Here is a 25,706-nt window from a genome sequence, read left to right as displayed (position 1 = left end):
AGCAACAACAACAACAACAACAACAACAACAACAACAACAACAACCATGCATTGATAAGGTAGATCAGCCAATTGATCAGCAATCCCAACGGACTGCTGATCCTAAATGTCCATGGGGAAGGTCCAACTCAACCAATGTCACTCACTTTGACCAATGGGGTAACTACATCACTCAGTTACTTAGTGACAGACTTTGTGTTTATAGGGCTGGCTGGTGTGCCTTAATCAGAATGATTACAATTGATCCTGAGTGGAACCTGAACATCTCAACCAAATTAATGGCAAGCCATTCATTTAGACATTTGAAAGACCGATAGCTGGTGGGTTTCGAGCTTCGGTAATGAACAAGGTCATTAGGATGCTTCCTCCCCAAAAAAGTGAATTAACCATTTTAATTAATAAAATTTTTCTGAAAAAACATATGATTCAAATCAGAAAAACCTTCAGCAATGCAAATGAAGAGACTCTAAACGAGTACATTTTCATGTTGACATGTTTATTTAATTTTGAACTACAGTTAAAAAATGAAAGAGAGACACAGAGAGGTGGCTACATTCATTGAGCTGTTTCTATTTTCTGAATTTCCTCCCACACTCATTAAAAAAACAGAGCATGCTAAAACAGACGCTGGACTGATTCATGTAAATTCATGTTGAGTTGTCAAAGCTAAATCTATTGGTATTCAGCCGAAGGAGTCAGAAGATAAAACGCTTTATAATGAATTGCTGGCCGGGTGAATGTAATGCCTATCATAAGCTGTGACACGCATTAACATCTGACAGCATATGTGTCTTCTCTCTTGAAGAATTGAAAAAAAAAATCACTTCATCTTTATTAAGAAGAAGTATTGGCATGTGTAACATTCCTTAGTTAATGATATGGACACTGGCTAGCTTGTTAGCTGTAACCATGAGTCGCCATGAGGACTGTTCGCTTAAACCCTCTCTAGACATCATTATTTTTTACAAGAGGAGGTCTGACGATGCTCATTATGAGAGTGGCTAAGGACCCCAGGAATATTATTCCATCTCTAATGAACATTTTCATCTAAATTCAGGCCAACAAGGGTATAATGAGCATCTATTTCGATTATTCTACCATTTAGATGACTTGCTTAAGCTGTGTGCTGCTTTCCCCAAGTCAAACTAATGCTTTACACTGATGGCTGCTGCGATTATTTAATTTTGCAGAGAAATTTAAGCTCCCTGGCGGGAAAAAAACAAATTAAAAAAATAACTTAGTTTCCAAGTCCATTTACAGATTTCAGTACTTTACAAGATTTCTTAGCAACATTTATAGAATTAGCATTTTTAGTTATTTTGATAGACAATGGAGACCCTGAAGGAGAATGCAGGGATCAGGAACTTGAAGAATTACTTTTGTGTTTAAAGTTGGTGCAGAAAAAACTGATAACAGAACAAAACGAAGGATCCAACAACAGTGTTTCCTGTAGGATTTTTCCGTTGTCTGGTGTGTGTGTGTGTGTAAATATCAATCAGCAATTTAGAAAATATAAAAAATGACACTCAACTGCAAAACTTTTGTCTTAAAAGTCTAAATTTGGTGGATTCTCACACATTCAATGCCACTATTCCATCTTAATCATTGCATATTTTAATGAATTATTGTGAAGGGTTCTTCTATGTATTATTTAAGACATCATATTCTTCTTGTAAATTCTATGCTGGACTCTGCTAACCCATTCCAAGTTTATTTTGAAAGCTACATGTGTTTGCTTTTATTTTGAAGGCGGGTCCAACACGTTCTTAACGTAACGCTTGGTAAATACATGCACTGTGAAAACAAATGGAGGCTGACTGGCTGCAGTGTGCTTTGTTCTCTTCCAGTAACGTTAGCTTGCATCTGCTCTGACAGGCAGTCTAACCTCACTCAAAAACTCCAGTGATGCTAACAGAGTGCTTGCGCTGTTATGATTGTCATGACATCTCAGGTGTTTGACAGCAGTGTTCCATCCACTCATCACCGCGGCGAGAGAGCGGGAGACTGTTCGGCATAACCTCTTGCTGTGGTCACTGCTACAGAATTAAAAAAATAAAACAATCCCCTATTCTGAAGTAGCGGCAGGCCCAATTTAGCAGCAAAAACCAAAACTCATCCTGAATTCAAGTGGTGTCTTATGATCTGAAAAACCCTAAAAAAGAATGGACGATGTGTCTCTACTTCTTCTCACTATACAAAAGTGAAGCCAAAATATCCTGTATATGGCTGCTGCACTGGTGACGTCTGCACAGTGACAAAAAGTTGTATTGAGTTCCTGCCAATAAACAATAATTCAGGAAGAAAATTTATGGTGAAAGTAAATGTTTAGTCTATGTTAAGAAACTTTTTATTAATAAATGCATTGCATATCCATTTTTTTTGCTTGAATGTTATCTGTAATATGGTATAAGGATAGAACAGTTAGTTGCTGTGTATAAAGAGTAACCTAGATTAGATTAGATAGAAAAGATATTTATTAGCATCATCTAATAGGTCAGGGAAAGCAATAATAATGGTTTTAGGGAATTTATGTGTTGTTTAAACCCTTTGAAGAAGTGTTGTTGTATTTTATTGGTCAAAGTGTCCATGTTGTTTCCACATTAACACATGAACACACTGAAGTCAGAAGTATGACTTCTCAGGACAGGGAATCGTGCAGGGTCATTTTTTTTATTACTGCAGTGAAATATATATATATATATATATATATATATATATATATATATATATATATATATATATATATATAGTCATGTTTTTGTGAAATTGTAAGGAATTGTTAATATGTCATATTTCTTAAAGGTAGTTTGGTGTAATATTCTCACATATATATATATATTCTCAATTCAGCATCAATATAATCCATACATCTGCATTTGCTTAAAATATTCACTCGCTAACAGCGCAGAGGCTTTGGTGGATCAGCTGAATTGTGAGACTTGTTCACATTCTTGCATCTTCCCAGAGTGTAAGTCATGTTTACTACTGGTTACCTATTTGGTTTGAGCAACAGGAAATTAAAAATTCAACCATATTGTGTGTTTCAGTTAGGGTTGTGCAAGCAATTAGAGCTCATTTTATACCATTAAATCCACAACGTTATCTTATTCAGTTGCATCCTGACACCAGGATTCTTTCCCCACTTGTCCCAGTTGAACACTCGGTGTCACTGTTACTGAGCTGTGCATCAAGCTGCAGAAGCAAATGAAGCGTAGCTGTCACACTGTGTCTAGAGGAGTTGCAGTACTGGTGGGAGGTCAGCGACCCTGATATTGCCAACACTGGCGAAGCTAGAAGAGCTCTCTTGCTGTCTCTTGAGCCATTTGTATAGCACTTAAACACACACACACACACACACACACACACACACACACACACACACACAAGTTCTCTCCAGTAGCTGTGTCCTCTCTGAGGCCATTAGCAGCGGCACTGGACTACAGCAGCAGGGTCTGAGATCCAGACTAATGGCTTATTTGTGTTTCTTTAAAAGATCCACACTGATGTCCCATTGGAACCTGGCTCGATAGGTCACACATGCAAACACACACACACCAACACACAAATATGTATATAAAGTACCAGACCATACTTACCGACAGAAAAAAAGGGCTTATACTTAAGGTATATATGTTGTTTTGGGATTACTTTTAGTGGCTGTAGTTATTATGGCAGGAGCAAAGGAGGATGTCAGGTGATTTGGACTTTCACCCAGGGGACCACTGTTCATGTTCCCATAAAAGTAGAGGATGCAGTCACTGTGTTGTCACCCATCTGTTTGTGGACTCAAATTTGGCATTTTGGCTGTCCCCAACTTGGTTTACGGCCTTTTCCATGTTGGGTTTTTTTGTAAATTAGATCACTGGTTCTAGCTAGCTAGCTTGGTTAGCAAGGGGTAATTGTAATTGAAAATAAACAGCTGACTCCTTAATGTCCACCTGAACACTGAACAAGATATTTCTAGGTGACCAAAATGTAAAAGTGAGCTTTGATTGGTCAAAGTTGTAAGCGGTGTATTTTACTCTGAAGACTTGGAAGTAATGATTGAGAACGAGAAGAATTTACTGAGGTAATAAATACATTGAAGTAGGGTCATTTTTCTGTTGACTTTCATTCAAACAGTCTTCTTTCTGCAACTATTCAGGTTTAAGGCACTTTTACATCGGCTTAAGTTTTTAGGCCCAGAAGTTGCCGTCGTATACGTAACCATGTAACATACGTACTTACATATGTAACAAAAATACTTATTTTAACCCTAACCATTATCTTTTCTTCCCTCCTAACTAGGTTTTTTTTTAAGTACCACATGTTTAAAACTGCAACCAATAGGCAATGGAGCTGTCATATACATAGTTTTGAGAGTCATTTGTAAACAACTTTGTCAGGACCTGGATAGGGAATCAAGATCAGATTTGAATAACTTGCAGTGATTTGGTTTTATTATAAAAACTGGACAGTCCAGAAGGTAAAAACAGAGTCCAGGTACAGGCAAGATTCTTTAACAGACAGCTATAGGCAAAAACAGATCATCCAAACATGACAGGATTAAAAAAAAAAACAGGCAGGATACAAAACCGAACAAAAAGTTTCACTCTAATATAAACTTTAACTAAACTCTAGTCTCAATCACATGAAAGTCAGGCAACATGCAGTACACACTCTGTGACAATCTGACAAACTGAAGAGACATGGTATAAATACTCAAACTGATTGGCACAAATGAGAGACAGGTGGGGTGGTCCGTAGCGTAGTGGTTTACACAGGCGCCCCATGTATAGAGGCTACAGTCCTCGCTGCGGTGGAGCCGGGTTCAAATCTGGCCTGAGCTCCCTTTACCGCATGTCCTCCCCTCTGTCACCCCCTTTCTATCTGTCTCTCACTTTCAATAAAGCATGTAAAAATGCCAAAAAAATAATCTTTAAAAAAAACAAAAACAAATGAGAGACAGGTGAACAGAGAAAATGGCAGGAAAAGAACAAAGGCAGGAAGTACCAAACAAGAACATGGGCGAGGCCCCATGCACTAAATCACATGGCTGTATAAACAAAAACAAAGTTCATAACTGTCATAGTTGTCAGGTAGGGGGAGACAACACTAATTATCCAAGTGTCAATCAATCCTGACAAACGCGCTTTTATCCAAAGCACTTTACACTACACACTACGCTCATTCACCCATTCATACTGGTGGCCGAGGCTACCAGGGCACACTAGTGCCACCTGCCACCATTGGGAATTCATTCACACACTGATGAACGCGGGAGCAATTTGGGGTTCAGTATCTTGCTCTTCGACATGTAGCTGCCATGGTCGGGGATCGAACCACCAACCTTCTGGTTACTGGACACTCTACCAACTGAACCATAGCCACCCCACATAAAAAATATTGGATTATTGCCAACTTACAATCACAAACATACATACATGCACACACGAACACATGCACACTCACGATTCTCTTATCTACTTTAGGCTGTTATGGCTTTTCTGAAACGTTGGAGTAAGCTTCTCTGACCCCCTGACCATATTCTGAGAGCATTAATAATTCATCAGCATGATCTCTTCAGTGAGGGCTGTAAACACACACACACACACACACACACACACAGAAAGCAAAGACCAACAACAACAAAATACTCGAGAATTCCCCGGAGTCATTTCAAGTCAGTCCTGATGCTATTTAGCGGAATGCAAAGGAAATGAAGACGGCAGACAGCTCAGTTGCCTCCACTTTGTCACATGAATGAGTGGCAGAATAAGAGAAAGCACCCTGCAGGGACCGCTCTCACGAAGCAAACCAACGATGAGCTTATATCCCTGGTTTTCCCTCAGGCTCAAACATATCGCAGTGGAAACACGCTCGCTCAATTCAGATCAGATCAAAATCACAAATCAACTCTTAGAAAACAATGATTTTTAGTTTAATTTAAAAAAAACTATTAATTAAAAATCATTTCAAACATAGCTGATTGTACTGATTGAACTGTTGGCCATTTAGCCATTTTCCATGGTTTTCTTGATTTTGGTTATTAACAAGAAAACCATGGAAAATGGCTAGATATCAGCTCTTAAATTAAACTCTTATGAGCTATTTTGTTGTTATCATTATATTCGTCCAAACAAATGTACCTTTAGTTGTACCAGGCATTAAAATGAACAAGAAATTGAAGAAAACAATGGTCTACTATTTTTTTCCATGACTGTATGTAAGGTATACTTTCTTGGCTACTTCTGTGTATCATGGATGATGGAGGAAATTAGCATATTTATCTAAGTCCTTTGTGTGTGAAAGCTATTGATTAATGTCTATAATGGGGATTGTTTTCTTTTTGTTTGTTAGCTGTTTTTGTTGTGTTTTGTTTTTCCTCTTTTCTATGTACACTGTCTTGTTTCATCATGTGATGGGTTGGGGAAAAGGGAAAAGTGAGAATATGTCACCTCTAGGACTGTAATGTAATAATAAAAAAGAAGATAGCTCAGTTTCATCAAGTGTCCCAGTATAGCCTGTCAGTGTGCCAGCTTGAACAGTAGTAGAGCGATGGAACTGGCTCACCTAAACAAATTAAAGTTGTTACTACCTTCGCCAAGGGGGTCGTTTTGTGCTTTTTTGCTTTTTTTGTCTGTTCCCAAACAATATAACAGAAAAGATACCGGCCCAACTGTCATTGTCAATCACAGAGTGGATTGATAAATTCCTGGATAGGGATTTTCCTGCAGTTACAGCAGCCCCTAATAATCATTAAATATAACAGAAAGTCACTGAACAGTTTCAGTGGTGGAATGTAACTAAGTACATTTACTCAAGTACTGTACTTAAGTACAATTTTAAGATACGTGTACTTTACTTGAGTATTTCTGTTTTGTGTAACTTTATACTATGTTGTACTTTTTACTCCACTACATTAAGCTGCCAGCTTTAGTTACTTTCAGGTCGAGATTTAACATAAACATGAAAAATGAAAAGTGATTAGACATTTGTTGAAATTTAACCCCATAACAGTATGTTAAGAAGATGAAATGAGCCCTACCTTGAGAAAATTAAATGCTGCTTACAAATGTGCATCAATGATGGTCAATGATGGACTTTTCCTTGTAGTGAAGTGATTTCACAGTGTGGTATTAGGACTTTTACTTAAGTGAGGGATCTGAATACTTTGTCCACCACTGAACAGTTTCCGTCTGACAATCATACAATAATATTTCTGTTAATAGAAACACACACTATACACTAACTTTACACAGCCTTGCCAGCCCCCTCAAAGTAGTTGCAATAGATGATGACCTATTAAATTACATTTGTCTAGTTACAAAACAAATTTTGTTCCATTAAAGAGTTAGTTTACCAACAGCCTGCAGGCGGGCCATCTGAATTATTGCTGTTGAGGACATTTCTTTAGTCTTGATCTCACTGTATAAAATGAGCCGCTGTGACCGCTGAGATAATCACAGCCTCATGAAACTTTACAGAGCTTTCAGAGGGTGTGCAGCTTTCATAGGTATATTGACAATACGTGCTCGTCATCCAGTCGCTGAAAATACAGAAATCTCCAAAATGACCGAAGATATAAACCCAAATCACAGCATGGATTTTTCTATGCTGTTTCAAAGGTCTTGGCACATTGATAATATAATATTCTGGAGGGTTTTTTGATCATTTTTATCCATGAAATAAATTGTATAATTCAGCATCAAATGGGTGTAACAAATGGTATCAACCCAAGTTGTTGCTACAACTTTTGGGACATAGTTGAAAATGGAAATTGACTTTAAAAGGAGAAATTATAATGTTCTGAACCCTCATACACCTTAATAGGTTTAATTAATTAATTGATTGATGAAGTCATGTTTATCAGATATTTTTGACCAGAACAACTTGACACACATTGCTGAGCTGCATCTCAAAATAATCCTCAGAATTACAGTTTTCACTTCTTTGTGGCATTTATTGTTGACTTGCTATCTCCCTTAACCCTCCTGTTATGTTTTTTTCTTCAGGAACACCAATACCTGGGGCATGTTTAATTATTCAAAAGTGTCAAATTTAACACTTTTTTATATTTCATAAATAACTCCATTACCAAACATTTCAATCAATATTTAGTGCAATAGTGTTCTTAACCTCTCACAGATCATGGTTCAATGAGGATAATTGACTCGTTTTCATAAAAAATGCATGTTAGAACTTTTTTATGCACATTGGAAAGATCAAGATATAAAATACAAGAGTTTTACATTACATTGATTTTTAAAAAATATATTTTTTTAATTTTTTTTAAATGATTTTTTAAACTTTAAAATGGGCCAATTTGACCCACAACATAAGAGGAGGGTTAAACATATTGTACAAATATATACAGATACAAATGTTCCTCCATTAATCAAAGAGATTTGCTCTCATATTTGAACAATTTTGATTCAAATTGAATAAACCTTTAATTTTGTTTCACTTCTGTTTGCATTTAACCTGATTGTCTTTCTCTCCCTCCCTCTTTTTTTTATTTCTTCTCTCCTCTCTTTGATGTGGTCCAGTGGGTCGGACAGGGAGCGACGGTGAGTGGAAGCCAAGGAGGATCCACCAATTCCCTGAAGACACCACCATCGCCATGACAACATACATACACACACACAAACACACACACACACACACACACACACTAAAAACACCCATACACTTTCCCAAACACAGACACACACAGAGCCTCAAGGTGGTAGAAGGATAGAAGACAGACCTGCAGATTGTCCTACTGAAATGTTGAAGCATACAGTACGAGGTGTGACTAACAAGCAAGTAGAATAGTAGCGTCAGCTAAAAGCCGTGACTCAAAGTGCTGTGTCATTAGATTGCACGAGGCTTTAGTGTGCTAAGACTGCTGCAAAAGCTAAACCCCACTTCTTACTTCCTCTTGTGTCTTCACAACCAAAAATCACTTAACTACATTCCAACTGAACTTTGTCATTTTTAGTTGTTACTGACAGTATAAACAGGTTGAGATTATCTAGCAGGTTGAGCTTTTTTTCTTTCTTTTTATTTTTTTTTAACAAATATCAGTTTGTGGACCAAACTCATTAATTTTTATGCCGATGTGTGAAGCTGTAACTTGTGATTTGTGTGAGTGATCAGCTATCTTAGATGCAGTAAGAGTTAAACAACTAAAGTTACAGAATTATTAGCGACAGAAAGGGCATTACTTTTCAGATCAGTGACGTTTCAGCTCTTTTAAACTGTTTAGCTGTTGTGTTGGACATTCAAACTTGTCATACATTGCTAAAGTGCTGCCTGAACTCTGTGGCAGCCAGAACAGACGCAAACAAAAGGACAGTTTCTTAGTGTAAGCCTTAGTTTTACCTCTATGGGGAACTTTCTCACAGAACACTTCCTGCAAAGATGTGGAGAGGATTTGCTCCCAAGAATGTGTAAAGCAGCCGAGAGTGGACACAAAGTGTTTTATTACTGCATGTTAAATTGTCTTTGTTACAGGGTGTAGTCAAAATAAAGGAAACACAGATGGCAGTGGTGGCAGTGAACGTGGGACGTTTTCTACCAATCAAAGTAGGACTGCTAATGATTCTTAGTGATAGTCTTGGCTTGGAGTTAAAGGATAAATCTGCTTTATTGAATACAATGTTTAATGATGACAATAATAATGTCAATATGACATAACTGTTAAATTTAGTGTCCAACCAACCAGTGATCAACCTTTTCTATATTATTGATTTTAAAGTCGATATAGAGGCTAATTAGTCATTGGGCAACTTAGCATTTCCTAAAAAGCCTTCTTCCTTCATAATCTTTTAAAAGAAAGCCACCAAATAGGGTAGAGATAATATTTTTAATCAAACATGCAGTTTTGGAACATTTAAATAGGGTAAATAAAAACACATAAATATTGACTTTGACTCAAAACTGTAAGTGTTTTATACAAGTTGAAAAAGTGGTATAGCTATTAAAACCTTGAGTGTTGCACTCGATAAGGAAAGGTTGTATATAACTGTCACAATGTATAGAAGTTCCGGGGGTATCTATGAGGGGCCGTATAGGCCATAGTCGTTCTTCCCTCTCACATACACAATTATACCTCTCACATTTACAAAAAATAACTTTGAGACATTTTATTGTGCATGTGAGAGGTAAAATTGTGTATGTGAGACATATTTCTTGTGTACGTGAAAGGTAAAATTATGTTTGTGAGAGGTAAAACTGTGAATGTGAGAGGTGGAATTGTGAATGTGAGAGGTTTTTTTTTGTGTATGCGAGAGGTGAAATTGTGAATGTCAGAGTTATTTTTTGTGTATGTGAGAGATAAGATTGTGAATGTGAGAGAAATGATGTATGTTAGAGGTTAAAATTGTGAATGTGAGAGGGATTTTTTGTGTAGAAGAATGAATTATGGCCTTTATGGCTCCTCATAGATATCATTGAATGGTTACTCTAGAGATTTATTGGAACAATTAATATGCAAGAAGTTCCATCTACAATATCAAGGTGGAAAAAAATCACCTTCCTACTTGGGCTTCTAACAGCTCCTGCACCCGGGTGATCAATATTTCCGGCATTGGCCAACACTTCCTGCCAACAACTTTTTAACATTAACAAAGGTAAATGTAATTTGTTACCACAAACATCTTGTTTTACACATTATTATGATAATTTTAAGATTTTATTCACCAACTTAAGAGACCCAGAAGCTGGTCCACTCCTTTGAGCTCTGCTTTTGGTCTCCACCTTACCTAAAATCTGTTGACCGACTCTAGCATGTCAGGTTAATGAGCAGTGGATCCAATGAGCACCACCATGGGACCAGCATTGTTTGTTCTTACTTCACTCCACTCCACTGAAATGCCAGCAAATTGGCAGAGCTACACATCAGTGTTGGGAAAAAGTGAATCACCCTCACCCGGAAATTGTCTAGTGTGGAGGCAATGTCAGACTGAACATGGAAAGGGAGTGTTACAAATTTACAGTTCTGTCTGACATCAGGCAAGAATGGATAGATGCTAGATTTTTCTGACGTTTGCTGCTGGGCAGGTATCGTAGAGCGGCTTTATCAGAGCTTTTTTTTACTGAAAAGAGCTGGCTGCTGCTGAACATGACTTTGTCATTAGGAGGAGCTTTTAGGGCCCCTGAGGACCTCAAGAGAAAAGGTCAAAAACTGTCTAATCTGTTGTCTTGTAAACAGTTTATAGACCAGCTTCTTGGTTTAACTTTGACCTACAGTACTTGCCCCCATACAGTTTCCCTGCAGAAGGCATTATCACAAACGTTAACTCCAAATAAAGTGGTTTAGATATTCTGGATAAATAGTTGGCTTATTTACAAATACTTGTCTGTTATTTTCTGCCCCATCTGACTTCTTAGCAATTGTTGACATGTTTCTAGATCTTGGCAAGTACTCTGGTTGTCATAGCTGAAAGAACTGATGGACAAATCCAAGAAATTAAAACCAAATTTGAACAGAATGATGATTGCAGATGCACTCTTTGGAAAGCCTTGTTTCATGGCTAACATTACCAAACCAGTGGGTAAAGATTTGGTGGGGGTTTTGTCATCAAAAAACCAAGACCATCACTTAGAATGATTTTGTCAATACTTTCCTTTGCCATTAAATAGATGACTGGATTGTCTCAACTGCAATGGGACTTAATGTTATTCATTTAGACCACACCCTGCTGTTGTTTTAATAATCCAGTGTTCAGATTAATGCCAGTATTGTTTATGTCTTTGTGTTGGACACTGTCACAGATAACAATGATGTTTTCTTCTGTGTTTGTAGGTACAGTGCATGCATCATTTTTCTGTGAGTCATTTTTAAATCTCTCTTCTGTTGTGAGATACTAATCGAATTATAAACACAAGATGTATTAAGGCAGACTGTGTAAATTGTCCATTCAGATGTTATTAATAAATATTTCTATATATATAGCATTGATTGTTTTATGGGAAGTGTGAGATATGAGTGAATGTTTGAGAGAGAAGGAATGAGATAGATAGATATAAACAAACACACAGATCCCTCCTCAGGCCTTTTTCTGCCACCTCACACCTGTGCTGTGAGCCCTCCCAACAGACCGCTGTGATTGAAAGATCCATGAAGAGCTTCTGACAACATACACACTTTCTGTGACACACAAACACATTTAGTGAGTCCAGCACGAATATGGGACCCCATGGGGGCTGAGATGCTGAAAGGTGAAACATCCACGTGTCTGTGAGTGTGTGTGTGGATGATGGTATTTGGATTTTCCCCAGTCACATATAGTCCATGTGCCAGAGCCCAAAATGGAACTTTTCAGTACCACTTAAGGTGGCAAAACTTAAACATTCACCTAATCATTTTTGAAAATGTCCATGTCTGTAAATTATATTTTGGTATGATCAGTGGTGGAATTTAACTAAGAACATTTAGTAAGTAAATGTAAGTACTGTAATTAAATTGTACTACTACACTACATTTTGAGGCAAATGTTGTACTTTTTACTCCACTGCATTTAGCTGACAGCTTTAGTTACTTTTCCGGTTTAAGATTTAACATGAAAACATGATAAACGTAAAATAATTAGACTTTTTTTTTTTTTTTAATTTGAACCACATTACAGTATATTAAGTAGTTAAAATACACAATTAAAATGCTGCTTACATGAATGCATCATTCAAAATACTAATTACATAATAATTATATATTTGGAATATATAAAACAATCAGAGTGTGGTATTCTGCATAATAATAACTTTTACTTTTGATTCTTTAAGTACATTTTGTTGTGGATACATTTGTCCTTTACTTCAGTAAGTTTTGAATGCAGGACTTTTACTTGTAGTGGAGTAATTTTGCAGTGTAGTATTAGTACTTTTACTTAAGAAACAGATCTGAATACTTTTTCCACAGCTGAGTCACAGTATCCATCTCATGAAGGGAACCACTCACTAAATTGAATTTCAATGCTTTATAATATTGTGTTTGGTATCATTTTAAAAATTTTAAAAAGTTTCTTGGGAATCTTTCTGACAAATATTGAGGTCACTTTAGCTCTTCACAGTGGTGACACACATTTTTCCAAAATTTTAACCTAAATATATTTTTTTCTTTTAGCCCAATGACATCTAGGAACACCACTATGAAGGGAACCTGCTTTCCACAATAACCCAAGGTGAGTTTAATATTTTTCAGTGTGGAGTTGACTATTAGTTCCTCTTTCCAGCGCTACTCTGACTTAAGCTGCTGCCTGCTCCACTTGGGGACTGCTTCCTATTTTCACCTCAGGTTTTCCAGCTTATTGGCTACTTCAATAAGGCCAACATTTCCCAGCAGGCCCAGCTGCTTCAGATCAAAGGAAGCTTGTTGGATGTTTGAGTAGCTTCTGAAATCCCCTCCCCCTATATTTTTCAAACATCATCATTTGTATAGCTGCATTTGACAACTGCTAACAGCTTCGCTGCCAGATCACCTATGTTGAAAGCCTCACTTATAGTCATGAGCTTTGGTACTGACCAAAGGAAGAAGAGAAGCAAAAGGATGGATGGAGGGATGGATGGATGGGTGGGTAGGTGGGTGGATGGATGGATGGATGGATGGACAGACGGACAGATGGATGGATTGGTGGGTGGATAGTGGATGGATGGATGGATGGATGGATGGGTGATGGTGGATGGATGGACAGACAGACAGATGGATGGATTGCTGGGTGGATAATGGATGGATGGATGGTGGATGGATTGATTAATGGATGACTGACTAATAAAACATGGAAATAACTGATTGATTGAGTGATTTTCAAAATTATTTTGAGATTACCCACCAAAATCTGCTTACATCCAGAATATCTGTGTGAGATGTCAGTGTGGGAAGGTACGCCATCTGTACAGCTAGCCTGGCTAACACCAGACAAATCTAAAATGAGATTTGGTCTGGAAACCAACCATTCATTTCTCTGTAGAGGAGGTGTGGTTTACGATCCTCCGGAGCCGTTTATTGGGCACTAAGAATGTCTATCAAAAGCGTCTGTAGGTAGCTCTTAGCCAATCGTATCAGTTATACCAGATGACGTAGTAGAGCAACAGAAATGGATGTTTGTTGTGTGTGTGTCTGTGAGAGAGTGTTGTTTGCTGCTTTGCTTCTCCAGTTCTCGCTTTCTGCAAGATTTATTTTCACGCTTTATTATCCCTTATGTCATTCAGCCACACACATCCACTGATTTTATGGGCATTAAACAAGCTGCTGCGGGTCTCTCGGCGGCTCCGCTGACCCCTGGCTCGTAGCCAGATCACTGGCGAGACCACGGCACTAATCACCGGCGCTACCGGTGATCTCGCTACGAGCTGGGGGACAGCGGAGCCGCCGAGAGACCTTTCGCCTTTCAACTTTCGCTCTAAACTATTTAAAACACCATCTACAGCTAAAGAGAGTTTCGCGTCTGCAGCAGCCATGTTGGATCCGTAAGAAAACCACAAGCTTCCAAGTGCCGAGTAGTCCGCGTCATCGTCTTGCCGTCCCTCCCCGCTCTGTGATTGGATCCCTAAAACAGGGCTAAGAAACTGCCTTGGTTTCCAGACCGCCTGGAGGTTCGAAATTAAATTTGAGCGCGCAAGGCAGTATGGGTATACCCAGGCTACTATACAGCTATGACAGTTTTAAATATGATGGAATTATATTCTATGAAAAAGTTTCTCTGCTGCTCTTCAGTCAACATTTCTACAACACTCATAACTTTACTATTTCTGCTGGCACCTTATTATGATATTTTATTACATTACAAGATGGAGATTCATGTCACACTCATCAAATCACTTAGTGATGCTGGGTGCCCTGTGTGGCAATATCCGCACTTGTTATATTTCTATGCTGTTTTTGTCCTTTAATTTTTCATCAGTCTGTAGTTGTACTATGTATCCTCTTGTGGTTTAATAACATATGTAAAACTTGTTTTCAGGTAACTACCACTATTTTACAGAAACATTTGTTAAGCATGCTCCCAGTTTGCATTTCATTTAAAATTTTAAAGGGTATGAGCTGAGCTACTGGGTTTTTTTTAAAGATTGCTAAGTGTTCTGTATAATTGTGCCATATTGTTAACCAAACTATCCGAAACCTGGATTATCACACTGGTTGTTCCCTGCTGTTGAAGTTGTATAATGTTCTGTTTATTTATTATCTGTGTGCCTTTTGAGCAACCTCAGGGAACAGGTTTATATTTCTGAGAACTCACATAAATGAAAGTAGCCCATGGTTTTCCTCTGTGTTTTCTGTGGTTGCCATGGTCACTTGGTGATCCGTAGCAGCAGGTTGAAAAAAGTATCATTGACTCACATGGCAGTAGCAAAAAGACATGTGAGTTCACCAGAACAGCAGCTGTCCTCTCTCTCCTTGCTGCCTCCACTGGCCTCTGTGGCTGCTGCTGTGATCACACCGATTACAAAGGCAATGGCAATCACTCAGTAATATTAATAACAATAATAATACATTAATTCATATAGGACTTGTGATAGAATTAGTGCTAAACAAAAATATAAAAACAAGAAAAGAATGTAGAAAAAAAAGTAAATAGTAGATAAAAGTAGAATCAATACAATAATGACAAGCGAGATATGCATTATTAAAACAATAGCAAATAAATGCAATGCAATCCTGAAAAGGTGCTTTTTTAAGAGAGATTTAAAAGAATTACCAGAGCTAACCTGCCTGATATCCTCCAGCAGCTTTATCCAGAGACGTGGGCTGTGACTCCAGTGTCTCAGTCCAATAGGAAGGTTTCTAACTGAGTGAAATGACCTCTAAATGCCAAGAAAAGGAGCTTCAAAGCTTCCTTTTTTTATCTCTTTTAAAGGAGACTATTCTGTCCCACAACACACCATTAGGCTTTTCATAATCAGCTATTTAACCAAAACACAGAAGCCTGTCTTTCAAGTACAACTGATATGAGACATTTTAAGCCAAATTTTGTTTTAAATTCAAATTGTTTTAAATTGTAATTGTGCTTGAGTAGATTTGTCTATTGTTTCTTTTATTTCAGTTCCAACATTGGCAGTAAAGTAATTTTGTTTACCGGGTTGTCAACATTTACAGCAGCAAATTCTACAGACAGTGAAATAATAAAAAGCAGCAGTTAAAACAGTAAGAAAAAAAAAGAAGAAGAAAAAGAAGCTAAATAAAGGGGCACCTAATTCACAATACTGCACATAGAAAAATTTATATTGCGCAGTTCCATATGAGACCAGTCAACCCACAAAAACAACCCTGTTTGTACAAGCAGCAAAATACGACTCAATTTGCATTTCAGACTGTCCTGCCCTGCTCTTTAGCGGACATAGCAATTATGCATGACAGGGATGCGGAGTATAAATGGTGGAAGTCACACTTGGGATGGGAAGGAGGGGGTGGCGGATTGGTCAAACAGTAGTGTTGGGAAGTTCGAGTTAATTTAATCAAAAACAATCTACTCGATGAACGAGTCGACCCTGCAGCTGAACCTCTACAGCTGTCACATGACAAATGAGTGGGAGACTCAAACCTGAGGACGCAAAGTTGAGTTCTGAAAGGGCCATGGGGGCTACTGCCGGTGTGTGTACACTATGATGAGATTCTTCAGAGAATTCAAACTAAGCCCTTTAACCTCAAAATATGTGTGTGTGTGTGTGTGTGTGTGTGTGTGTGTAATTAAAATCACATAAAGTTACCTGTGTGTGTGTGTGTGTGTGTGTGTGTAATTAAAATCACATAAAGTTATCTGTGTGTGTGTGTGTGTGTGTAGCAAAAATCGCATAAAGTTACCTGTGTGTGTGTGTGTGTGTGTAATTAAAATCACATAAAGTTACCTGTGTGCGCGTGTATGAAGCATGTGTATGCATGTGTGAGGAGTGTGCGCACTTTAGTGCATGTGTGTGTGTGTGTATCTGTAACTGTCATCACATCAAAGATCAAAGGCAATCAGATCAAAGCAATCAACAGAATTAACTGCAGCTGCTAATGTTCCTAAAGAGTGACAGCAGAGGTGGACAGACTCGAATTTCTGGCCTCGAACAGAAAGCATTTTTGGCAAAACCATAATAATACCTATCATTGATCCAACTTCACTTTGAGCGTCCCGAGTTCTTCCTAAACGTCTGCATATGATTTTTTTAAAAGAAAAATTAAAAAATAGCTTTGTTAGAGCGATCTAAAAAAACTGTTCCATCTTCCTTTTTTCCGAAATCTTCCTGCGTTTTTAATATGGGACCCAATGAGGCTGTTGGTGGTGTTGGTCGTACGCCCAAACTATAACTGTGACAGCTTTAACAGAGGATTGTGAGTGAGAAGACAAATTTTCCTACATTTCTATGCATAAATTATTTCTGTAGAGGGGAATTTGCAGCCTGGAGCGCAGTTTTCAAATTTATTTTTCAAACAATTTTTTCTTTCCCTCTACACTCTGGCGATGATGTCACACACTGTGACACGAACATTCCGTGCAATACACACCCATTATAATCTCAGAATTTCTCCAAAAATGATCATGGTCATTGAACAGGGATTGGTAAAAAACTATATGACCTATCGAAACGTGGATTAATACACCGATACACAAGACTTGTGTCTACTGTTTAAAGTTTAAATGGAGTCTCTAGGTGAAATTATGCCGGAGAAGTAGACGTTTAAAAACTTCATTTTCTGTAGAGAAAAGTAATAGCACACTGATCCTGATCAAACCGCACGTTTTGATATATAATTTGTCCTGCAACTCTTCAAGTTGTAGGACTAGTGGCGGGACGAAATTGTGTCCGGAAGAGGAATGAGAAAAAATCCACAGTATAACAGTACTAGCACTGGTCCCATACAGCTATTGCTGTATGGGACCAGTGCTCGGTGCGATTGCCCTGAGGCCCTAATGAATCATTTAGACTACTCATTACTCCCCAGTCATAAAAGATTAGTTCAAAGTGAATGAAATGTTCACGAACAACACTATCAACAAACCATGGACTTGGACACTGGTTTGTGTCCCATGTGAAAACAAAAGTAAGAGATGTGATTCATCATGGAACATAATGGAACTTCCCTGCCTCAAGTTTTGTGCATCAGGTTTTTACATAATTATGTAATTTCTGGTATTCGCTTAAGCCTGATTTCCACCGTGCGCGTTACAGCCACGTTACAGCAGCGCCGCGGTCGCCATTGCAAATAGGTATCACTCTAATCAATGAGAGCATTTCCACCGGGCGCGCTGCGGAACATTACAGCAACGTCTCAGCCGCGGCTCTCCGCGAGCATTAGATAGGACTTCAAATTTTTGGAAATCCCCAGTTAGTCCTCATAACTACTTCACTTCCAGGATTTTTGTACATGTATTTACTGTTTAAACTGTCTTTTAAAACACGTTAGCGGGAAGTTTTATCGCCCTAAACCTAGAGAAGTGGTTTTGTAGCCTAAATTAAACCTTTTTTTTACCCTAAACCTAGAGAAGTGGTTTTGTAGCCTAAATTAAACCTTTTTTGAAAGTGTGTGCTATTTTTAGAACGCTCCGCTCTGTACCATGAACAGCAAAGCGATCATATCAATCAATCAATCAAATCAAACAAAATTACTTTAATTATCCCCGAGGGGAAATTCAGATAGTCTGGTAGAAGAAGCTGTTTTCTAAGACGGCATGAAACAACTTGCCAACTAGCCTTTTGTAATCCATCTTCTGATCATTTTAGTTTCTCAACGGCAAACTCATGCCAATAAATCCGCCTACTGGTGCATCAATATGTTGAGTACTGTGGTTCTGTTTTCCAAAGGCCTTCTTCACATTTTTTCTTGACCTCATGATGTTTTCTAAAGAGGTCAAGGAAAAGAGGTTTTTCATTCCCAGTTTCAGTCTTCTTTGATATTCAGCCTTGAATTACTAATAGACCTCTGTTGGAGGATCTCAAGCTGCATTCAGGCCCCTATGGGGTTAATAAGTCAGTGATATAATTTGAAATCTTTAAAAGCAATCATTAAAAAGAAACACCTTAATGTTGCAGTGAAGTGGCCTATTACAGCCGAAACATTACATTGTTCCTCTAAAGTTTCTTGTTTTTTTTGCAGCAGCTTATTGAGGAATAATTCCAACTGACAAAAATACAATAGAGCCTGTGGCAAAGCATGCTCAACCTTTCCTCAGACATTTTTGGGCTTTAGATGTTTTAGGAGACTCATCTTGCTCTGAGCGCCCACAGCAACCATCACAGGAAGATCACAAAATATCCAAAGAGCAACTCACCAAAAGAGCTCTGCAGCAGCTTTCTGCAAATCACCTTCGAGAGCTCAAGAGGTATAAATTAGGTGGACAATCTGGCACCTATGCAGCCTGAAGGCGTTTCACTGCTGGTTTGTGTCTTGAGAGCCTGTTGATGAGTTGAATTACATCCAAGATGCACTTTGTCTTCACTAATGCCCCTTAATTTTTAAACAGGGGCCCAGATTCCTCTGTGATCTGTGTGACTGATGATGTCACCATCAGCATAAATACTGTCTCAGCATTCTGTCTCGTTTGCTTTATCTATAGCAGTCTCATCATGGAGGCACTTTTCAGTTCCCCTGGTGCCTTTGTACACTCTGAAATTGAAGTGTCATCCCATTGTATTTGTAACACAGCCTCAGACAGAATATTATCCCAAACATCACTCAGACTCAACATCGGTGCTGCTTTATAGTCTCACTGTTGGCTCAGCTATCTCCCGCCTCGAGACTCTTGTTCCTGTCCCCCCCTGTATTGTCATACTTTCAACCACAAGACAACAAGGGAAATCTTGTTGAATGGCTTCATATACTTTTTCTTTTCATTTTGCTTCACAGATTTGACAAGGGTATTCGACAGGGGTAAAATAACATCCAGTGTGAGGGTTACTGCAGGTCGGACAGCAAAGTGCCTCTTCAGCACGTCTCTTACAGGTCATGAAGACAAAAGCTTTTTTGGGCAGGACCCATTGCTGCTCGATCTTCAAATCAAATCAAATCTTCTGATACCACTTTTCAGCCTACACAAACCCAAGTTCTTTGCTGGCCTGGTGCTGGTTGAACTGTGAACCTTCTCAGTACCTGTTTGCTTATGATAGCTAATGATAATGCTAGCGTGCTGATGCTAGCGTTCTGATGCTAGACCATATCAATTACATTGCAGTTCAACAAATTAAATAAAATGAATGACGTTTTAGTTTCTCCTGTTGGTCAGACAATCTCACCCCGAGCCCTTGATGCGGTTCATGGTTTAAGACCAGCAAAGAATTTGTGCTGCTCTGGAACCAGTTTTTCTGGCTGAGAGCCGGTTCTTTGATAGTCGAAAGAGGGGTATGAAAGGCCAACAAGGCCTTCAAGTTAACTTTGATGCAAAGAAAACACACAGTGCACCGTGGTAGCGACCTGTCAATCATACAGTACCCTGCCCTAAAACCTACCCTGCTTTATCGTAGCCTGGCTAACACCAGACTAATCTCAAATGAGATCTAGTCTGGCAACCAGCCATTCATTTCTCCGTAGAGGAGGTGTGGTTTACGATCCTCCGGAGCAGTTTATTGGGCACTAAGAATGTCTATCAAAAGCGTCTGTAGGTAGCTCTTAGCCAATTGTATCAGTTATACCAGATCACGTATGTAGAGCGACAGAAATGGATGTTTGTTGTGTGTGTGTGTGAGAGAGTGTTGCTTGCTGCTTTGCTTCTCCAGTTCTCGCTTTCTGCAAGATTATTTATTTTCACGCTTTATTCCCCCTCATGTCATTCAGCCACACACATCCACTGATTTTATGGGCAATAAACAAGCTGCTGCCGGTCTCTCGGAGGCTCCGTAACGCCGGTGATCTCGCTACGAGCCGGGGGACAGCGGAGCCGCCGAGAGACCTTTCGCCTTTCAACTTTCGCTCTAAACTATTTAAAACACCGTCTACAGCTAAAGAGAGTTTTGCGTCTGCTGCAGCCATGTTGGATCCGTAAGAAAACTACAAAACTACAAGCTTCCAAGTGCCGAGTAGTACGCGTCATCGTCTTTCCGTCCCTCCCCGCTCTGTGATTGGATCCCTAAAACAGGGCTAAGAAACCTCCCTGGTTGCCAGACTGCCTGGAGGTTCGAAATGAAATTTTTACTGAGGTCACTTGGGGGTTTTCCACTCGGTATAGACGTCGCAAAAATAAATACCACAAAGGCTGTACATGCTCTTACACAGGCATCTGCAGTGAGATCAAAACATTTTCCTTTGTGGTCATGTAGCATCTGCACTACTGTCTTATCAAATTCAATAAATTGGACGAAGCACTCAAGGCGGTTCAAATGTCCCTTTCATTGTCATACTGCAGATATCTTAGCAACAGAACATCTTGTTCTGTGCAGGAAATAATGTATGTGTGGTAATGATACAAAGAACTGAACAGAAAGGCAATCGGTGACCTTTATCTCTCAGTTTCAATAAGTATGCACATGGACTATGATGTGACATTGTGTAATGTGCTTCAAAAACTCAAATCAGCTATGCTTTTATGGATTATGTTTATAACAGTATTATATTTCCCTCAAAAATGGTCAAATATACTGAGACAAGAGAGCATGTTTTCTGTTCGTGAGCATTTGTTAGGCCTCTGTTCGGCCTGTCAAGCTTTCCCTTTGTAACACAGGGTCTATGCAGTGATAATGATGACAGATTTACCACTCAGATTTGTGGCAATAGTCGTTTTGTCAGCTGAAATAACAACTGCCACGTAGGGGGTGTTTGGTTTGCTGCGCGTCAAAGGTAGGCTAGAAGTTCAAGTTTGCAAAACAACATTGTGATTATTACGTGATTAAAAGTGCAGAATCCCAATTTGACTTGAAACTTTGAGAGTGACCTCACCAGAAAAAGGACAGTATTTGCATTCAATGTACTCTCATCCCATCTCTGTTGTAACCTTAGCATCTGATATTGATGCACAAGGCAACCTTTTGCGTCAGTTTGGAACCAGTCAGGAATACTGTGTCACTTTCCTCTAGTTACATGCTTAGTGGCTTTCAAAAAAACTTCTCTCTTCACAAGAAATTGTTTACTTCCTGCACTGGATGCAGTCACGCCAACTCCAAATAAGAACACTGATTTCTGGTTTCGCACAGGACAGAACCATAGACTGTATAAATAATGGACGTAGTCACCGTGATGTCACCCATTGGTTTGTGGACTGCCCGTTTGAGTTCAGCTTTCCACTCGTTGCCATCTTGTTTTAGCAAATGGGGAGCAGACCATATTTTGACTGTGGAGGAGCGAGAGGTTTCAGACGACACTGACTACACGCCTCTCTACACCGGCAACTTTGACTGAGAGAAACCACTGCTAATTCATGTTAGCATTAACTGTAGAATTAATTGGGATTCCGACTCCTTGGAGTGTCTGTTAGTCCAACCAAACACTGAACAAGACATTTTTAATGAACAAAAAGTTCAAATAAACTGTCATTAAGTGAAAACACAGTGTGAAAGTCTCAAAGTTATAACAATACATTACATTACATTACATGTCATTTAGCAGACGCTTTTGTCCAAAGCGACTTACAATAAGTGCATTCAACCTTAAGGTACTAGACATAGACCACAGGAATCAAGTAAGTACATAACTTTAAGAGCTAACTGTCATCGCTACAGGAGTGCTATATGTTAAAGAAGAAAAGAAGAAGAAGAGCAATTTTTTTTTTTTTTTAAATATATATATGTGTTAGGTGACCATGGCTTAACCGAGGTATTGTTGGAAGAGGAAGGTCTTCAGCCTGCGGCGGAAGATGTACAGACTGTCTGAGGTCCTGATGTCGGTGGGGAGCTCGTTCCACCATTTGGTAGCCAAGACAGAGAAAAGTCTGGAGGTGGTTCTGAGGGAAGTTGACCCACGCAGGGTGGGAGTCGTCAGCTGTTTGGCTGATGCAGAGCGGAGAGGACGGGCAGGGGTGTAGGGTTTGACAAGGTCCTGGATGTAAGTAGGACCTGAACCGTTAGCAGCAGAGTACGCCAGAGCTAGAGTCTTGAAGCGTATCCGCGCAGCCACCGGTAGCCAGTGGAGGGAGTGGAGGAGGGGTGTTGTGTGTGAAAATTTGGGAAGATTGAAGACCAATCGAGCAGCTGCATTCTGGATGAGTTGCAGAGGTCGGATGGCTTTGGCAGGCTGACCTGCCATGAGGGAGTCGCAGTAGTCCAGGCGTGAGATGTCCAGTGCCTGGACCAGGACCTGAGCTGCCTTCTGAGTGAGAATAAGATGGTAAGATGGTCCTTTTTTATAGGACCACATAACTTTATTGACATGTTGCCGTGGATACGCATTGTTCTGCTTCTCTCCTGATGACGGTTCACCTTGTTAGTGACCTGTCAATCAAAGGTAGCCACGCCCCAAATAATACAATTCTTTATTCTCTATTTTCTTCTAAATGTGGCCATTATTTACACTATTAACATCAAATTGTCTTGAAGAAGATTTTTTACTAGCGATTAAGACCATAGTGTTGTCCTAAAAAAAAATTATGAGGTAATAAATCAAGTGAGAAGTTTTCTCATTTTGTATTGAAATGAATGGACACAAATACTTCTGCAACCTTTGTCAGCACCCCAGCAAAGACCTTTGCGCTATTTATATAAATGATAGGAAATAATAGCTCACGTTCAATCTCCAACACTCAAACCTTTTCCGAAACTTTCAAATTTGACATTTAGTTCAATCTAACACATCATCATTTCCAAACGCTCCACTTGCCAGTGGAATTGATCACCTTACACCACTGACATCAACGAGTGTCAGAACTCTTTTCTATTATAGACCCTGCTACACCATCATCCCTTATATATCCCTTAAAATAAAGACAGAATGGGAAACAGAATTACTCACTCTGACACATCACGGAAAAAGGCATTGAAGGAAATAAAATCTTGCTCTTCACGTGCAAAACTCTTACAGTAAATCCAAATTATATACACTGATGTTACCGATTGCAGTGAAAGGTGCTCTCAGTCTCCCTGTAATCTTACTCACATGTTTTGGTTATGTTCACGCCTGGCTGACTATTTGAATAATTTCTTTAAAGTTGTCTCAGGGGTATTAGGGCTAATGATAAAATCTACCCCAGTGATCGCCACGTTTGGCATTCTAGGTAAAGGCATGTCTCTAAATATCATGTCTCAATGAAACACGCAAATGTACAATGCCTGAAATCATGGTCAACAACTCTTTAATATCAAAGAAGGAACAGAGTTTTTACAAAATAATGTAAATTAATTAAAAATATATGAGGTAAAGAAAAGCATTGCATGATGTTCATACTACTACATGCACCAACTTAAAATATATTTTCTCCAATGTGCAATATCTGTGAAAATGCAAAGTACTTTCAGGGATGTCTTTCTATCTTTAATCTGTCTTCATTAACTATGTGTCTGTATCTTGAGCTGCTGTGAAAACTAAATTTCCCCACTGCGGGATAAATAAAATCACATCTTATCTTATTTTAAAAAGAAAAATAAATAATGGCTCATACTAGGATGAATGAATATTGATACTATTTTGCCCTATGTAACTTAATTCTGCTGCTTGTTCTGTCCAGGAATGTCTTAGAGACAGATTTCAATTCTGACAGACCTCTGTAGTCTAGTGTAATAAATCTTTGCTCTCGCTTCAGCTCTCTGGTCTTCCTGCTCGCCCTGGAGACCTTTGCTCTGAAACACCAAAGACCTTTCCTCTTTAAGTTGACATCTTAACACCTGGAACTATATTCTTACATGAACTACAAATGTATCTCCTTTAATGTATGAACATGTCGGAGTTTAATTGAGAGAGGGGGCTGCAGAGAAGTATTTGGATGCCCTCATTATAAATGCTGTCAGTTACAGTTTAGTCTTGTTGTTAATTGTGCTTATGCAGACGTGTTGGTGTTAGCTATGGCTTAATTTGAATACACTCCCACACACTGTTGCTTTGTGCTGTTTATCTCCCCATTCCCATTTTAACAGATCACTAAGCATACCACATTCAACCTGTTTAATTCATTCAGTCAAGAATTTACCATAAAGTGGAACGAACCTGAAGCAGCAAACTCAACTCTGTCAACATTTAATTGCTTAAGAGACTCTTTTGTTCAAAATCTTTGAATACACATAAAACACTGGCTGTGTCTAATTACTGTTTTTTGTTTTTTGCTTTTCAAAGCGTGTTTATGTAATTCTCTATTACACCCTGAAAAATAAAGGTTCAGGTGAGAAACCAAAAGGGATTCTTCATGTTGATGCTTTAGGGGAACATTTTTTAGGCTCTGCAAGGAACCTTTACCTATACATACAGAACTTCACCATGAAAAATACAATGAGAATATATCTGACATTACGGTACACTTTTGCTGTATGGTGAAAGGTGATGTAAAGTGAAATGTAGAAAAAGTGAAAGTGAAAATTGTAATTTAGACAGAATAATCCAGTGCTTGCGACATTTCTGTGTTAATTTTACCAAAATGTTTTTTTTTTTTAAAGATTTTTTTTGGGCATTTTATAGCTTTATTGACAGTAGAGATGTTAGAGCGAAAGGAGGAGACAGAGGGGAAGACACGTGGGAAAGGGCTCCGAGCCGGACTCGAACCCGGGCCGCCCGCTCACGAGGACTGGGCCTCCGTGGTATGCGCTCTACCAGGAGTGCCACAATTTTTAATTTGATAGTTTTACTGTTTCATGATTTATGGTAATTCAATGTGACTACTAGCCTGGGTATACCCATACTGCCTTGCGCGCTCGAA

General features: G+C 38.9%; 2 protein-coding genes across 2 annotated transcripts in view; both read left to right on the top strand.

Annotated features, from left to right (window-relative positions):
• Positions 1–11,780, top strand: part of syt9b (synaptotagmin IXb) — a 75,018-nt gene extending 63,238 nt beyond the window's left edge. The window contains exon 8 of the mRNA XM_059334885.1: positions 8,529–11,780. Coding sequence (XP_059190868.1) covers positions 8,529–8,606 — 78 coding nt within the window. The 3' untranslated portion in view covers positions 8,607–11,780. The remainder of the gene's footprint in view (positions 1–8,528) is intronic.
• A 1,310-nt stretch (positions 11,781–13,090) lies between these two features.
• LOC131973083 (uncharacterized) overlaps positions 13,091–25,706 on the top strand; it is a 68,400-nt gene continuing 55,784 nt past the window's right edge. The window contains exon 1 of the mRNA XM_059334931.1: positions 13,091–13,145. The gene's annotated coding sequence lies outside the window, so the exon portion shown is untranslated. The remainder of the gene's footprint in view (positions 13,146–25,706) is intronic.

This window comes from Centropristis striata, chromosome 6, assembly GCF_030273125.1.
Source record: "Centropristis striata isolate RG_2023a ecotype Rhode Island chromosome 6, C.striata_1.0, whole genome shotgun sequence".
Lineage (NCBI taxonomy): Eukaryota > Metazoa > Chordata > Actinopteri > Perciformes > Serranidae > Centropristis > Centropristis striata.
Note: the sequence above shows the minus strand (reverse complement) of the source record. Positions and strands in the feature narration are given on the sequence as shown.